This window comes from Theobroma cacao, chromosome 3 (assembly GCF_000208745.1).
Source record: "Theobroma cacao cultivar B97-61/B2 chromosome 3, Criollo_cocoa_genome_V2, whole genome shotgun sequence".
Lineage (NCBI taxonomy): Eukaryota > Viridiplantae > Streptophyta > Magnoliopsida > Malvales > Malvaceae > Theobroma > Theobroma cacao.
Genome location: NC_030852.1, coordinates 18,720,962 through 18,739,777, shown reverse-complemented (window position 1 = coordinate 18,739,777; position 18,816 = coordinate 18,720,962). Strand labels below are relative to the sequence as shown.

Genomic DNA, 18,816 nt, shown 5'->3' with positions numbered 1-18,816 from the left:
AATATATATTTTCTGCTTACCTACTACATTTTTAGCAAGTTTTGAGATTTTTGAAGAAAAATTACGAAAATGCCCCTATGAGCCAGAAAATAATATTCTATTGTTCTTATTTGAAAATGACTTATGATTTTTTTGAAATGCGAGATTTAATAACTGTTGCTCACCGGGGAGATGCGGAAGTTGATGCTAAGCCTTGCAGGGTTTCAATCGGCATTCGAGGTGAAGAATGTCTGTCGAGGCCTCGCGGCGGTTGTCACGGGCCCGATAGGGAGTTTCGGGTCGTGACATTACACCTTCCATAGTAGATCCTATACTACCCTGTCAGCATAAAACGGGCTTAAAAGCCCTAAAACTCAAAAATAAATCATTTTTCTCACCTTTCCTTATTCTTCCATCCATTTTCTCTCAAATTTCACATCCTTCAAGACCTTCAAACTCCATCATTAAATCTTGGATTCTAAGTGCTAAAGGTAAGGATTTCACTCTTAAAAACTTGGTTTTGATGTTTTTTGCTTTCTCTCTCAAAATGTTAAAAATTTTTCTTGGTTTTCAAGATTTGGTTAGATTTCTTAACTAGAAGCTCACCAAGGAGCAAAAATAGGTAAAATAAGTTGTTTATTTGCATGGTATGAGGTTTGGATGAAAGATTTATGGAAATTATTGAAAATAAGTGAAGATTAAATAGAGTTAGAAATAGGTATTCTAGGTATTCCAAAATTATTATGGGTTTTTGAGAATAGTGATGATTAAACCTCATTTTTAGGTGCTATTAGAGTAATTTGAGTTTGTTGAAGAAGCTGAGCTTTCAATGAAAAATGCCAAGAGGAAAAGGCACGCTTCAAGGTATGGGTAGATACGGCGTTTTTAATTATTTTAATATAATTAAGCATGATTATTTTACAAACTTGCATTAAAATATATTTTGACAAACTTTGTGATGTGAACAATGGCTTCAAGTTTGTTTATGAAATCAATGTATACTATGTAGATATGTTATTATGTATTTAGTTTTGAGTAAGGGGAACAAGCCTTTCAATTGTTTGATGCCTCAAAAATTGATATTGTCTATGGATAATTGCTTGATTAATTATTTGAAAATTTGAAATGAAAAATGATTGTTTTTGCATAAACCCTAGCACCGAGTCAAATTGTCTTTAAGATTGATGATTTTGATTTAGTCTTTACTTCAAACTTTTTTGTGTATATGATTGAATTCATCTTTTTTTTTTTTCAAATGGATTTTGAACACTTTGACTTCATTTTGTTTTGAACCCTTTGATCTTAGATGGTGAATGGATTCACCTTTTCATTTGGAAAAGTATATTTGGATATTTGGAACATAACACAAAATGTTTTAGTAAAGCCTACTTGAGTTATGGACCTGTAGCTAGTGACAGTAGCCGCTAGCCATTGTACACAATGCTTAGCTTTGATTGGGTAGTTAAAAGAGTCCTACCCCTTTTAATTTGGTTTCATTTGGTAGTTGACACAATCCTACCTCCTTTGGCATACAGTTAATGACTATCATTTATTTGACTACTTTGGAGCTATGGCACACTTTGATTTGATTGTCCATGCTATCTAGCGCTTCACATTCTATTTGTAATGATATTTGACTCTATGGAATTTGAATTCAATAATTGTTTCGACTTTGGACTTTGAAATTGATATTGTTGATTTTGGATTTTGATTTTGTTATTTGTTTAAACTTTGATCCTTGAATTTGGCAATTGTTTCGATCATGGTGCTTAAGTTGTTATTTGTTTTGATTTTAACATTTGGATCTGGTATTTGTCTTGGGCTTGATCTTTGGGTTAGGTAATTGTTCCGACTTTAGTGTTTAGACTTGATTTACTCAATGTAATACAAATTATGTTATTTTTTAAATTCATTCATTTTCTTCAAGGATTTTCTAAAGACAACAACATTATTTCATTTTCCTTGAAACTAAACCTTTGCTTTCCTCATCATCTTCTACAAAAGCTTTTAGACCAGATACTTATAAATTGTTTTCTTGGAAATACTTAAACGTTTTACAAACCATTATTCTTCTTTTAAAGGCTTAAGAATGGGATTTCAACGAAACCTTATAAAATCTTTTTAAATGAGTTTGTATCCATCGAGACAATGGTATTAGAGTTTTCTTTCAACACATGATCCTACTTGGCTCATAAGTCGCACCTTGGGATGTTTGATTTTGTTCAGGTATTGAATTCCCAAACTCTTTGGATATTTGCTATAATTGAAAGGCAAACTTTGATATTGTTTGAAATGGATTACTTGCATTTATTTTAAAAGTATCTTTGACAAACACTTTCCCATTTAGCTTGTTCCCCCTCCCCGTATCTGCTCGCGGAGTTGATTATAACTCACACATGTAAGATGCAATTGTTTTGCAGATCAGTAATTGCTTGAAGTTGTTGTCTTTTGGAAGGAGCTACTTCCATAGTCAACATTGTTAGGTGTTCAGTAAAACATCTAGTAGGTGTCAGCTTTTTTGTTCCGAGTCGTACTCTAATGATCCTATTTGGTTTGGTCATTTATGTTGACTATCATGGATAATATTTGGATATGTCTTGTATTAAATGACATATACTTTGAAATTTGCCATGGAATGGCTACACTTTGTATTTGCTACAGGATGGCCTATATATGTTATTTTGATATGTGTTGCTTCTGCATTTTAAGCACGTGAATGTGCAGGTTAATGTGACATACTCCTATGTTATATAATATGTTTATGCATGTTTGATATACAGTTCCATGGTGATGAGTCCCATAAGGTGATTCTGAGTATTTAATTTATTTGTTCATCTTAGGCTTGCATGGGTTTAAAGGGTCACTCCCATCGACACCCTTGAGCTGGTCATGGCCCCCAGATTTGGACCATGACAACGACATTTATCCTAGTACAGAAGTTTGGCTCCACAGAAGAAATGGCTTGTATAGTTTTTATACATGTGGTAAAATATTGGGACGTTCCTAAGCGCATTGTCAATGACAAGGATTTAAGGTTTACTAGTTTCTTTTGGAAAAAGCTCTCTTCAAGCTATTGGGGCCAGAACTCAACATTTCCTTCAATTATCATCCATAAACTGATGGTTAAACGGAACAATACAATAGGCTATTAGAAGAATATCTGTGACATTTTGTACAGAAAAATAAAAAAAAATTGCCCTAATCTATTAGATGTGGCTCAATTATGTTTCAATTTGTAGAAAACTTTCGCCACAAAAAAAACGCCTTTTGAAGTAATCACAAGGCAACAACCTAGACTTCCCCACACCTTAGTGGATTCTTCTAGCGAGAAGAGCCCTCGAGCCTTTAACTATCCTAAGGAATAGAGATAGTATACTGAGATCAGTCAAGCCTATTTAGAGAAAGCCTTCAACCTCATGAAAAAGTAGGCAGATAAAGGTTGAAGAGAGCAACACTTTAAGGTGGGAGACCTTGTGTTAATTTGGTACTCAAACAACTCAAATTCTTAAGAAAGCAAGATAAACAACTAGTGCGAAAGTATGAAGGCCTCGTATAGATTATGGCTAAGGTGGGAAAGACCTCCTACAAGATTGATCCTTGTAAATGGATGAAGGTACATCCATTGTTTCATGTTAACAACTTGAAGCCGTTCCATGCAAATCCAGTAGATGCAAGTAGGAGTCAAGCCATGAGAGCTACCATCACCATCAAGCCACCATCGCAACACCGAGTTTAGATGAACTTTGTAAAGAGAATGACAATAATCAACTGATGGTTGACACAGGAGTACTTAGTGAAATTGGAAGGCTTGAGGATAGATGAAATCACTTGGGAGAAAGAAGTCAACCTTCGCTCCTTTAAGTAAAAGATTGAAGAGTTCCAAGTCAACTAGTCAGTGAGGACGTTTATAGATTGAGTGGAAGAGAATGTCATGAGCCAATTTTGTATAAAGCTATGACATGGTAGAATTGTCGAAAAGACTAAGTCCATTGCACCCTCAAGGGAGATGTCTTCCTTGTAAACATTGTAATGGCACTTGGTGACGTCTTGGTAAATGCTTGTTAAGTCTTTAAGGAGAAGACCTTTTAAGGAAAGAATGTCCTCATCTCACATTTTCTTACGGTTCTTGGTGACATACTTGTAAATCTCGTAAACTCTTTATAAGGGGTGAATAGTCAGCAGATTGTCCGGCTGCCTCACTAGTAAAGGTATGTTTGTAGGAAACCATCTAGGGTTGCCCTTATGGCTTGATGATGACATGTCTTAGTCCCTTTGTACATATTTCGATATTAATAAAACTTTTTCTTTATGTGGCTCTAGTGGTTGCGTCTATGGCATTCATTATGGCTTATGTTTTCGATGTTGGGTTGCCTTAATCTAATTTGCAGTTATTATTGATGTTTGTTTAGATATAAACAGGTTATTGGTTAGCTTATGTGGAAGCATCCACTCAAGCACCTCATAGACTATCGCATACTTAAGCAAAAAAGCGTAGTTCCTAACACACGGCCTACCTCCACTACAGCTATGGCCTCAACCATTTAATTTACAAAAATCGTAATTTAATTTTTCTCTCCAAGACTACTATAGTGCTTCAAATTTGATAAGATTTTTTATCACCTTTTTGGCTAAACTAGGTGAAATGGTAAACATAAAAGTTGTAGATGTTTCTCAAAGATTTCCAACGGTTCAAGAATTATCTCATTTGGAGTTCTGTAAAGAGAGTTACGGTCAAAATACCGAGACATGTGCAGTGAAAGTTTGTATCTCAAAATTTCTCTCCTTCTTCAATAAACACCTACAAAGGCACAAATAAATCAATAATAAATTATCTTAAGCACATAACCATTAAATCACATTGCGAGCCCTATCATTGATGCATAACCAGAATGCCCATTGCTAGACCAGAAGGAAAGCTCGATGCCAAAAACTCAGCCGGGCAAAATTTTCAAACTAGTGTAGACTACTCACCCCTATCACACTTGTTATAGCTCCTAGAAACTCCCTCCATCACAAAATTCAAACTCTAATGTAGAATCCGATGCGATTCCTCCCTCTGATGCATTCCAGTGTTGGCTATTGGATCTAGTTAAGGTTGGCAAGTGTTCCAAAAGTAGCAAGAAATTCAAAAAACCAAGGTAGAAGGGGATTAAAAATATGAAACAAAAGGGCTCCACACAAAGCCAAAAAAATCCAGAAATCATTGCTTCATTGTCAAACACAAGGAATACCATCTTAGGAAATGAGGCAAAGTGAATTTGGGACTTAGGCACTCTGTTAGGACTTATAAGTTAGTGTTCAAAACAAATCATTCTTAGTAGGTTAGAGGAGATTGTAAAAGACAATCATGCCAATTGATCTGATACAAGTTGATTTAGGTCCTTTTTTGTTCTTCTGTGCATACCATCAGTAGCTTTTGGACTTCCTTTTGAGTTCCATTTTTTGTGAATCTAACATGTGAATTTTCTTGATCTGTTACTATGTTAGTTAATATATCTTTTTTTTTTGTTGCAAGTTAGTTGATATACTTGGTTCTTTGGTTGTTTGATTATTGCTTGCACTCTCAATACTGTGAGTTTGTTTCGTTTGCTTGTATCCGAATCTGATTAAGGATGTCAATGTTTAAGGTGCCCGAACCTAAACCCGATTAGTAAATGGGATACTCGAACCTTCTAATTATCCGAATATTTTTAAAATTTACTATCCAAACCCAAACTCTAATACATACCCACTATCCAATAATTACCTAAACCCATTTAAAAACCCAATTATGTAAAAAAAATTATTAAAATGCTCTTAATGGGTACCTAATTATCTGAACCCGAATCCATACCCATATTTATATACAATAATATTTTCATCCATATTCCATATAATTCACTAATAATTAAATTTATAAAAGCACACAAATAATAAAATTTAAATTTAAATAATCAAAAATAAATATCTCGAATATCAACTTAAATAACTAAAAATAAATATCCTAACAACAGCTTAAACAACATTGCAAGTTTAATTAACTATATAGGTTTGTCATTAATTGCATGAAATTTTAAAAAAATAATTAAGTTCCAAAACTATTCTAATCTTACAACTTCTTTTTAAGTATATATTTTATAAGTTTATATAAAGAAAGGTATATATATTATAATTAATAATTTTATACGTCATAATTTTTGTAACTTTAATCCAAAATAGAAAGTAAATATGTTTATATATTTAAAGTATATATACTAAAAGTACATATATAATAGTAATTATATTTTTTAAAATTAACACAATATATAGAGTATATATATTAAAAGATATTACAAGTTAATTAATAATCATAATTTCATGAATTAATTTAATTAATAATATAGGTTTGCCTTTAATTACATAAAATTTAAAATATATATATAATCAGGGTTCGGGTATTGGGTACCTAAAAAGTGGTATTCGAATCCTATCCAAACCCGATACGAGTAGTGAAATTACTACCCAAATTTTACCCGAATTCGATTATAGGTACCCTAATCTTATATAATCAGGTCGAGTACCTGCAAGTAGCCATTGCCATCCCTAAATCTGATTTCTATGGATTGCATCTCTCTGCACGTGGTAACCTTTTTGGGAACATTTGGCAATTTGGTTATCAAGGTGACTGAATCTAACGTATATTTTCTTATCATTAAATTTGGGAAACGAAACTGGTGGATGATGTTGATCCTCTGATTGTAACTAGGCTTTTGGTGCTGCAAACAGCAAATGTTGAAGCTTCTTATTATCTGTGACGGATCGGTATTCACCAAGTCTGCGGCTGTGTTTTTTCATGCCTTGCACTAATTAGGAAGCTTTTAACGAGTCTGAACCTAAAGTCGCCCATTCTCGGATCCTGCAACCAAGCAAGAGACCTTGGGATAAATGAGCGACGACTCCCTGATCTTGCAGCTTGAAGATGTCGTTTCAGCATTTGTACTCTGAGAGAGGGGAATTTTCTTGCTAACTCACTATTCTCTAATGAGTTGCTCTTTCCTCGCATGCTGATTAATGTGATGATGGTTATTGATGGGATTCATTGGTCCCTTTTTCTGTTTTCTAAGTGTCTGATATAGAGGTTTAGCTATTTACCTGCTGGCTGCTCTTTTATCTGATGACCTGTGTGAGTTGAGGCTTTTTTTCAAATTGAAAATGGAAGGCAGTAGTGATTGGTGGGCAATATCCTCTTGTTGCCCACTTTCAACTCTGGTTGAAAGGGTACTGCAGGGGCGAACCATGCATAAAGAGACGGAGGGAGATCTTTTCATGGCTTGATGATTTTATGAATTTGCTCCATTCGTCACTAGTTGGTGTCCTGTATAATTTGTTGCACCTTCTTTAGCAGGGGCAGTTTCACCTCTCACATGTTTCTCATTAGGTGGCCGTGCACTTGTACCTTTTAATCGATGGCCTTTTTGTGCTGCTTGTTGTGTAAGGTGTCCATATGGGTATGGGGTTTTGTATGAGTAGATCCACTATGGATTTGGATGCTTAATGAAATTGAATTGACTGAGTAAGAAAAAAATATTCTTATGGCGGATTCGACGAACTTATTTTTCTAACAAGCATCTACGTGTTTATTTTAAATATCTCGATATTTTTAAGTTATAAAATCAATTACTTACTTCATAAATAAAACCATTACTTTTGATAGTTTTTCGATTCCTATCCATGTTTCATTATGATAAAACATCGAATAGGAACTATTTGGAAATGACACTTGATGCAAAAAGGATTTTATAATTATAACATTTTATAATATCTTTTATAATGTTTATTCATTCCATAAACTTTATTTTTGTAAGGAAATAACATTGATTGTTTTAACTCGTAGATAATAAAGACCTTTTATTAATTACAATGCATAACATCCACTCTATCAAACATAATTTTGGAACGGATAAAGAAACTAACAAAATGTGAACATCAATTTGGAACTCAACTGTATAATTAGTACAAAATTAGTATATACTGCATATTTTTAATTTAGCAGGGCCGTATAAAGCCAAGGGAGGCCTAGCAAGGCAGCGATACGGCACACGTGGCACTGAAGCCCATATTTGTCTATTTCAAAGAACAACAACTCTTCTATGTTTAGAACTCTTTCCCCTTTTATATATATATATATATATATATATATATATATATTATTATATATATATATATATATATATAGTATTTATTAATATATAATAATATATATTCACCTTTTATTTATTTATGAAATTATTAATATACATATTAACATTTTTAATTATCCATACAAAATGAAAAATTGTTTTCTCATTTTATTTATTTAAAATATGAATTAGATATTTTCAAAATAAAATTCCAAACTCTAACAAATACTTTTTTGAAGATATTATTGTTTTGCTACATATAATGTATTTGATTTTTTGACTTGTTACATCTAAGAAAAGATAACAAAGGCTTAGAGGTAACGTAACTTGTGCTCGGAATAATTAATGAATATATTTTAGCCACACTGACTAATTAATTCCTCTGACATATAGTATTATATGTTATTTAATATGATTGTTATTATAATGCATATTCAACCATTCTAGAGAACTGATATATCATAATCATAACATATATAATTAGTATATGAAATTTTGTGAAGAATGTATGTGTTATTAAACACGATTTATTACATGATGATATTATAAATTTATATGCATTTACCTAATTATTTATTACATCTATTGTACATATAATCTGATATAAAATTATATTATTACAAATAAATATTAATATATTAATCATATATACTAGAATTAAATCATATACATGGAAAAATATTAATAAATAATTAAATTGTAGTATATTTATTTTTAATAATTTGGAATATGTTATAATATTAATTAAATATTATTATATATAACAATTAATGATAATATTGTTTAATAAATACGTTTAATGATTTATTCTATTATGTTATAAATAAATAAACATGTTTCTGTATAATGACAATATGAGATATTATATTATATTTAATATTTTTATATTATATTAACAATATATAAATGATAATATTAATAAATATATAAAATAAAAGTTATAAATTATACCATTTATATTAGGATAACATATATTATTATAGCATAATTAATAAACAATAACTTATAATATATATGGTTAACTAATATATATGTATATATTTTGATAATAATTATTATACAATATTATCATTATAATTATATCACTTGAATATATTGATATTATGAATTGTAATAATATACATTTATAAACTATAACAATTATATTTATATAATATATGTTATAAATTGATCATTTGATATAAATATACATAACCATAGATTAGTATTATCATTTTACAGATAATAATACTATATTATCCACATAAATTATTTATAATTCTAGGCATATGGATAACATAACATTATATTACATGATAATTATATAATATTTAATTTTTTGATATAACAAATATGTAATTTTACATATTAATTATTTCTATATTATTAATAAATACTATGCACCCGTGCGTTTGTCTCATTGATTGGTGCATAATCCCCCTACCTAAAAAGTAGGGTTCGAATCCCTCTCCTCCAATTATAAAAATAAATAAATAAACACTATTATCATATATGTATAAATATGATATTTATTATAATATAAATTTACAAATAATTTTATTTGACAAATAAATTATGAACTTTATTACGTCTCACTTTCAATTCTAATATAGAAAATAAAAAATATTAATTAGATAAATTGTATTACAATTAACTAAAACCACAAGAAATCTTGGAAAATATAGGAAGAGGGAAAAAGGAAGATTATCATTAAGGTCTCCTATGTCAGAACTTGCCATCTCATCTTGTTCTGACGTGCAACACCTAGTCTCGCCTAGTTGATTTAAGATTATAAATAATTATATGACATATAAGTTAATGTTTATATATGTATATATATATATATATAATAAAAACATATATTATAGTATACGTAATTATATAAAATGCAACAATCATATTGATGTGTTATATAATCATTCATTGTTATGTCTAATTAAACATATATGATAAATACTTTATTAACTTAATAATTAATTAATTCAATATATAAAATATTGTATATCATAATAAATAATGCTTATTAATATCATATAATACATTATTAATTTTGATAACATTTAATTAACATATAATACTATATTATGAGCAAATAAAAGAAATATTGATACCGGCAGAATCTTCCATGGTAAATTCGGTCCATTGCATTGGTTTGGCACCTAAAAAAGTTCTTATCATTGTCCGACAAAATTCTTTTCATCAGTAAATTTTATGGAATTTATCACAAAAAATTCTATCAAAATTCCATTGAAAAATAATAAAATTAACTTCAGTCGATAATCCGATGACAATTCATTGAAATTTTTCAATAAAATTTTTCCAACAAAAGTTTTTTTTGGGAATAACTTGGATTTTTTTTTTTTTTTGCTCCGTCAAAATAAAATTTCTATTAATAATCCAAATTGAATAACTTGGATTTTTGTAATGTTATTTCTTTCCCATGTCAGATGATCTCCCAACACGTTTATTTTTTTAAATGTGTCCGACGCTAGGAAGATTATTTAGAGTGCTATGCTTGATTAGTTAATGAGAATATGCATTATGTCTTTCATTAATAAATTTTGTAATGTTGATAAAGAGAGAAAAACAAAGATAAATATGTAATGATAGATCACAACGTGGGCATAATATCAGCCTTGATACCAAGGGAACGGACGTGAGAAGAAAAGAAAAGAACAAAATCCCAACGGACAATTTACACGTTCCTTAGCACTATTCTTTAGTTCTACTTTTTGTGATATCTTGGAAAAAGAGCAATCTATTGATGATGGGTATCTGTCTTGTTTCCAAATTAGATTTCCCACCGATGACAACAAAGAATGTTCCTTGACCTCCTCCCTTTCCTAGCCTTTGCAGTTGCACCATGTCTTTTCTTGATCTCGGTCACTCTATAAATATTCAAGAGTATAAAACAAGATGCAGCAAGTCTAGACTTTGTGGGTTCATAATCCTTATTGATTCGGAGTAATATTTGCGTTGCTGTTACTGAAATGGATTCCCGCCATCCCTTGAAACGATCCGACACAATTGCAGAGAGCATGCCCGATGCTTTGAGGCAGAGCACCTACCATATGAAGAGATGTTTCAGCAGGTATATATAGCGGGCATAGAATAATGCATTTTAATCAGTGGAAATATTCATTTTAATCAGTGCAAAGTTTGACCCTGCTTTAATCTCCTGCCAAAAGGTTGGTGGCAACAGGAAAAAGGTTACTGAAACGTCAACTTTTGATGGAAGAAGTAGAGAAATCAATAGAAGACAAGGTTGAGAGAAGCAAGATCCTGGAGGGACTGATTGGTTTCATTGTGATATCCACTCAGGTCTTAACAGCTTTTAACCTGCAAAGGGTTTTTTTTTTTTTCCTTTTTGCTTTTTGGTGGGATACTCTGATCAACTGTGCATTGAATCTAAAAATTTGCAGGAAGCAGCTGTTGTTCCGCCATATATTGCTTTTGCTGTAAGACCAAATCCGGGGTTCTGGGAGTTTGTTAAGGTGAACTCAGAAGACCTCCATGTAGATGCAATTAACGCTTCAGAGTACTTGAAGTTTAAAGAAATGATCTTCGACCAAAATTGGTATAAATTATATTTCTTTTCCCTTTAGTTACAATGGATTCTTGAACTTAGGTCTAGCTCCAGCTCCAGCTCCAGCTTTTGCTACTTTCACTTGGTTGGAAAAAATTAGAAAAAGAAATTAGTTTTCAGTAGAAACTTGTCAAGTCTCAGCTGTGGTTATTTTACGGTGTAGGTCAAATGATGAGAATGCTCTGGAAATAGATTTTGCTGCCATTAATTACAATTCCCCTCACTTAACTCTTCCGTCTAGCATTGGTAATGGAGTTAGCTACATCTCAAAGTTTATGTTCTCAAAGCTATGGGAGAGCTCCGAAAGCTCAAGGCCACTGCTGGACTACTTGTTGGCCCTTAATCACCAGGGGGAGGTAACCGAAGTAGCTCCATTTATTCTTTTATTCCAATTTTCATTATGTAGAGATGCATTGCAGACTATTTGGAGAATCATGAATGCATGTACTTGGAATTTCAGGATCTCCTAATCAATGAAACTCTAGATACGGTTGCCAAGCTTAAAACAGCTCTACTTACAGCTAACAATGTCATCTCCGCATTACCCAAGGAAACGCCATACAAGAACTTTGAGCAAAGGTTATTGTATTTTCCACTTTCCCCCCACCATAGCCCAGCTACTTTAATAGCAAATATACAAGCTAAAAATATTTTCTTACGTTTTCAAATGTGCCCATAAATATTCAGGTTAAAAGAGTTAGGTTTTGAGAAAGGATGGGGACACAATGCAGAAAGAGTTCAAGAGACAATGATGACCCTTTCTGAGGTGCTACAAACACCGGAACCGGCAAAACTGGAGTCACTCTTTAGCTGGCTCCCAACCGTGTTTGGGATCGTAATCTTATCACCTCACGGTTACTTCGGGCAGTCAGATGTCCTCGGTTTGCCGGATACTGGGGGCCAGGTAAAACAGAAACATACATTAAAGATGGATCCAACTGCCAGAAATATGCTGATTATGTTTACCATTACTTACAAAATGTTATCTATTATGCAAATTTAAACAGGTAGTTTATATTCTTGATCAAGTAAAAGCCCTTGAGGAAGCCTTGCTACTCAGATTTAAACAACAAGGCCTGGCTGTGAAGCCTCAGATTCTAGTGGTAAGCTACATATATACGCAATAGCAACTGCGAAACAGGAGGGTGCTTACTACTTTGTACCTTGTCATCAACATGGCATTTTGCAATATTATAGGTAACTCGTCTTATTCCGGATGCTCGCGGAACCAAGTGCAACCAAGAGCTGGAGCCGATCATCAATACCAAGCACTCTCACATTCTTAGGGTCCCATTCCAGACAGATAATGGGGTACTTCAACAATGGGTTTCGCGGTTTGACATCTATCCTTATCTAGAGAAATTTGCACAGGTATTTGCGTTTGCGTTCAGTGTCTAATATTTATTCTTGCTTTGCTGTTTTTTTTTTTAGAAAATTATGAAAAATAATCTTTTTTGATAAGGGCATTTCAAAAGTAACTATCAAAATAAATTTAATTATTTTTAATCATATTTAATTATGACTTAACAAAAATACCCTTAAAACTATTTGAAATAAATTAAACAATTCATCACAATTTCTTCCCATTGATATCTCTCTCACCATCCCACTCTCTCTAATTTTATCGATTTCTCTCTTCGGCATTCATCTGCGGTTTCAGATTTCTCTCTCCTGCGGTTTCAGATTTCTCTTTCTTACGCTTTCAAGACACTAAATAATGGTTTTGCTGTATTTTGATTGGTGGCTATTTGGAGGTATTTTGGATAAAATTAAAATGATAAAAATGATCACAGATGTTTAAAATAACTTTTAATTTAATCAATTAGGGACCTAAACACCAATAAACTCAAGAATTTTAAATTTATAAACCTAGGTTTTCAAAAAAACTTTTTTTCGAATTTTAGTCGAAATAAGTGTTTTAGATAAGAAAATTTGTATTTTGATTTATGAAAATATGCTAGAAACACTTTAATCGGTGTCAAATTGTCAAAAACACAAAAAGAAATGAAGAGAGTTGAGAGGATTTGAAGTTTTGATTCGTAAGTAACAACAACATTTTAAGCATTAAAGTGTAACAAAATATTTTTAAATATGGGGTGTAACAATAATATTTTTTAAATATGAAGTGTAACAACCTTTTTAACCATGGCGTGTAACATGTTTTTGCACATAGAGTGTAACAACAATATTTTTTTTTCAAGATGGCATATAACAATCTAACAATTGCGTGTAATATGTTTTTGTATATAATGTATAACAACCTAATCAGTAGTTTCATTAAAGGTAATTTTGTCTAACTGAACTAAAAATAGTTAAAATTATAAAAAAAAAAGTTATTTTTGAAAATATCTTACCTTTAAGGACTTTTTTTGTTCTACCATATGGAGTTAAACTTATTTGGAATCTTGGATTCTCTCTCTCACGACTAGGATGCTGTTGCCAAAATCCTTGAACACATGGAATGTAAGCCAGACCTCATAATTGGAAACTACAGTGATGGAAATTTGGTGGCGTCTCTAATGGCTCGCAAACTTGGAATCACTCAGGTATGTAACTGTCTTTGATTAGTTCAAACAGACTCCTACATAAATTATTTCTATCAATGAAACAATTGAGCTGCACTTATTACATCTTAATATATGCCAGGGAACTATAGCTCACGCTTTAGAGAAAACCAAGTATGAAGATTCAGATGTCAAATGGAAAGAACTAGAAGCAAAGTATCACTTTTCATGTCAATTCACTGCTGACATTATAGCAATGAATGCCACTGATTTTATCATAACCAGCACCTATCAGGAAATTGCTGGAAGGTTGTATTTTTTTTACTTTTTAACATTAATATATGTATAATATCATTAACATATTATAACATGAAACCTTATCTGAAACATTGACTCAAAAAGTGGTGAATTTTCTTTGATCCAGCAAGGAAAAGCCTGGACAATATGAAAGTCATGCAGCATTTACCATGCCCGGACTTCATCGGGTGGTCTCAGGCATCAATATCTTCGACCCAAAGTTCAACATAGTTGCCCCGGGGGCTGACCAGTCAGTCTACTTTCCCTACACAGAGAAAAAGAGGCGTCTATCCTCTTTCCATCCAGCCATTGAAGAATTACTCTACAGCCAGAACGATAACAACGAGCACATGTAAGACTCAACTGGACAACATTATTGTTCGAGGAAACTAGGGGAAATCCTAATTTTATTTTGCTTGAAACAGTGGCTTTCTGGCAGACCGGAGTAAGCCGATTATCTTCTCTATGGCAAGACTTGATACAGTGAAGAACATTACAGGTCTAACTGAGTGGTTTGGAAAGAACAAAAGGCTTAGAGATTTAGTAAATCTCGTTGTTGTTGCTGGATTCTTCGATCCATCCAAGTCGAATGACAGAGAAGAACAAGCAGAAATTAAAAGGATGCATCAGCTGATGGAGCAATATCGACTTAGGGGTCAATTCAGATGGATAGCCGCTCAAACCGATAGGCTTCGCAATGGAGAGCTGTATCGTTGCATTGCTGATACAAAGGGAGCTTTCGTGCAGCCCGCACTATATGAGGCCTTTGGTCTGACTGTCATCGAAGCAATGAACTGTGGATTACCCACATTCGCAACCAACAAAGGAGGCCCAGCAGAGATAATTGTAGATGGGGTCTCAGGTTTCCATATCGGTCCAAACAATGGGGATAAATCCAGCAACATCATCGCTGATTTCTTTGACAAGTGCAGGACAGATGCTGAACATTGGAAGAGAGTGTCAGCTGCAGGACTCCATCGCATACAAGAATGGTACCACACACTAAAACGGCACCAATGAAAAAGTTTAGCCTGGGAAATTTTCATTGAATATCTTGAGTTAATTTATCTTGCATTTATTTGAATATCCTGAGTTAATTTATCTCGCATTTATTTGAATATGCAGCTATACATGGGAGATTTATGCGAACAAATTGTTGAACATGGGATCTATCTATGGATTTTGGAGGCAGTTGAACAAAGAACAAAATCTAACTAAGCAAAGATACATTCAACTGCTCTACAATCTCCAATTTAGGAATTTGGTGAGTGATTTTGGACATTATTCATGAACGGTATGCCATTATATTTTTCTCACCTGCGAAGTTAATGTAACAGGCAAGGACTGTGCCTATTCCAAGGGAACAAGCCCAAGTACATCTGCCCTTGCCCATAACTAAACCCCAACAATCAACAGTGCTAGATGCTCCAGCTGAACCCCAGCAAATACCGCCACTTGTAGTATCTGACAAAGGCCCTCAACCTGCTGCAGAAACTTCGCGAACAAGGCATGCCATCTAGCTCTGACTTCTACTCAACCTCATAATCTATAAATTTACTTGCATCACAAGCTTATGACTAGCGCTGTCAATATGAATTGGCCAGGTCCGGTTCGACCCAAGTTTTTGTGAGTTAAAAAAAATGAGTTAAATCGGGTCAGTTCATTTTTTATATGGATCATCAAAATCTCAACTTAATTCACCTTTTACTAACTCATGGGTTGGGTTCGGTTGGACTAGTCTATTTTTTAAAAAAAAATTATTTTTATAATTTTACTTAATAAATTTTTTATTAATAAAATTATTTTATGATTTAATTCATAAATAAAAATTATTAATTTGATAAGTAAAGATTAAACACATTGAAATATATAAAATAAACAATATTATTGATAATTAAATTATTAATTTTATATAATTAAATATATAAAATTATTAAATTAATTAAAATTATCAATTTTTTTGACCTATAGGACTGGCCCGCCCTAGCCCACCTCAGCTCTCTGATTTAGTGAACTGACCCATTTAGGTTTGATTTTACTATGAATCTAAATTTTTAGGCTTACCCCATCCCATATTTTATAAAAAATGGATCAGGCTCATTTTGACAGGTATATTTATGACAGAAACGATAATAAGTGCTAAAAAAATACAAACAAAAGCAGCAAAGTAAAAGAACATTTAAATTTTTCCATCTTGAATTTTTCCCTTGCTTAGATCTAACTTATTCAAAATTCTTTGGTCACAGGGTTAAATCTTTGCAGCGGAAGAAGACTAGCTATTTTCACAGATTGTGCTTCATAGTTGGTTATCTCTTGCTCATTTATTATGTCCTAAGAAAGTTGTACTACAAGTTTACGTGGTAATAATGAATGTAAATGTGAAGGACAGAGACCAAATATTATTCAATTTGTAAACGTTTGTTAATGAATAAGATGCTTTCAAAGCCTTAAAGCATAATTACATTTCTCTTTTTTTTAAATTACATTTCTAGGCCTAAAGGTTTGTGTTTTTCACTTTCAATTCTAATCAATTATAAACGTTTAAAAATTTGCTATTTCTATCCTTAATATTATCGAAACATAACTTTGTTAATCCTCATGTTAGTTTACATAACAGATTTGGTAATGGAATGTTTACATGGACGTAATGGTGTCCAAATGGTATTACATGGCATGCCACATGGATATATTATCCACATGATTGGAAAAATTATGGAAAAATAAGTTATTAATAAAATGTAATAAACTAAAAATGATATGAGAACATCTCAAAAATGAAAAAAAATGAAAAATGTTCAAAAGTCAAGATCCTGCACCAAGTTGATGCAAAATTCAACTTCAAATATTAGGTGCCATACCATAAGGTAGTATGGATATCGGATCCTTGAGCTCCTTAAGCTCTGTTTGTTGGCTCCATTAGTTTTTGATGATAATAAAATATTCTCATTTCATATGTGTCTAATATTTATACTTAAGTGTGCAAGACAAAATTTATATGCAAATAAATTATCAATCATTAAAATGCACATATCAAAGAGCATAGAAATAAAGAAGCCACAATTGATCAACAAGACAGAAGCCTCTTAGTCGATTAATGAAGAGTTAGTCAGCTAAGATTTAAATCAAAAGTTGGCGGGCTTAAGAGTGTTGAGAAACAAAACCAACTTAGTTGACCAAGAAATGAGTTAGTCGACTAAGTGTACACTACTAGAACTACCAGAAACTGGGAACAGAAGACAGAGACGACTTAATCGACTAAGATATCAGTTAGTCGACTAAGAGCATTCTGCCTACAAGTTTGAATTCTGCACTAAAAGACAGATTAATGGCTAGAACCAACTTCCAACTGTTTCCAATGGCCAAAAAACTGTCAAACTGCCATCAAAGTTGTTTCTCCAAGTATAAAAGAGGGTTCCAACGGGCTAGAAGTGCATTAAGGCTTCCAAGCACACACAAAAGAGTTGAAAAACTAGAAAATATCCACTGCAATTCACTGCACTCAACGCCCATCCTTGTAATTATATTTTGCACTTCAACTTATACCACTTAGATAAACATTGTGATCATAGGTACACTTCTTTTTCATTTCTCTTTATGTTCTTAGAGTGAAAGGGCCAATCTAAGGGGTTCAATCAAGTTAGGATTGCTTTTTTGTATTAAGGTTCTAACTTAGCCTTAAAAAGTTTGGTGTTGGGTTATAGTTAAGCCCAGGAAAAACTATTGTGAAAGGTTTTGGCTAAGCCTAGTAAAAGTCATTGTTAAGCTTGGTGAAAGCTTGTGAATTTTATCGGTTCTTAGTGGATTAGTGGGAAAATCCTTGGTTGGATAATCAAGGTAGTGGATGTAGGTCTTGGACCGAACCACTCTAAATTCTGCTATCTTATTTACTTTGTTTTTATTTTATTTTCATTCTTTCTTTTACCTTGTATTTGTCTACACTTAGAGACAATTTTTTGAAAAAGTCAAATTGTGCTATTCACCCCCCTTCTAGCACATTTAATTGGGACTAACATTGTTGATGCCAAATGATAAGGTGGTATGGATATCGACTACTATCCTGCACCAAGTCTATGCAAAACTCAACTTCTATACTAGCTGTAAGCCTTGTAGTTCTTCCGAAATTACTTTGAAAAACTCCCTAACAATTGGCACATCTATAATATCACCAACCATTACCTGAGCATCCATAACTACTAGAAAAAACTTTTGCAACCTTACCTCAACAACCTCCTCATTATTGGGATTTGATCCCATGCTCAAACATGAAAATAATCAAGAAATTAAAAACATAACACAGCAAGAAAATAAAAATACATTTAATCAGAGAAATAGC

At 32.4% G+C, this 18,816-nt stretch overlaps 1 protein-coding gene across 1 annotated transcript; it reads left to right on the top strand.

Moving 5' to 3' along the window:
* Positions 11,036–16,941, top strand: LOC18604515 (sucrose synthase 7). The gene is made up of 15 exons (XM_007037040.2): positions 11,036–11,187; positions 11,285–11,417; positions 11,519–11,673; positions 11,846–12,038; positions 12,143–12,261; positions 12,370–12,586; positions 12,690–12,785; positions 12,880–13,053; positions 14,112–14,228; positions 14,329–14,495; positions 14,611–14,835; positions 14,909–15,475; positions 15,609–15,747; positions 15,821–15,990; positions 16,730–16,941. The coding sequence occupies exons 1-15, from the start codon at positions 11,087–11,089 to the stop codon at positions 16,845–16,847; spliced, it is 2,691 nt and encodes an 896-aa protein (XP_007037102.2). The 5' UTR covers positions 11,036–11,086; the 3' UTR covers positions 16,848–16,941.

Coding starts and splice junctions, on each gene's coding strand:
- LOC18604515 (XM_007037040.2), top strand. CDS start 11,087: ATGGATTCCCGCCATCCCTTGAAACGATCCGACACAATTGCAGAGAGC. Junction 12,587..12,689: donor TGCCGGATACTGGGGGCCAG/GTAAAACAGAAA, acceptor AAATTTAAACAG/GTAGTTTATATTCTTGATCA. Junction 15,748..15,820: donor ATCTCCAATTTAGGAATTTG/GTGAGTGATTTT, acceptor TTAATGTAACAG/GCAAGGACTGTGCCTATTCC.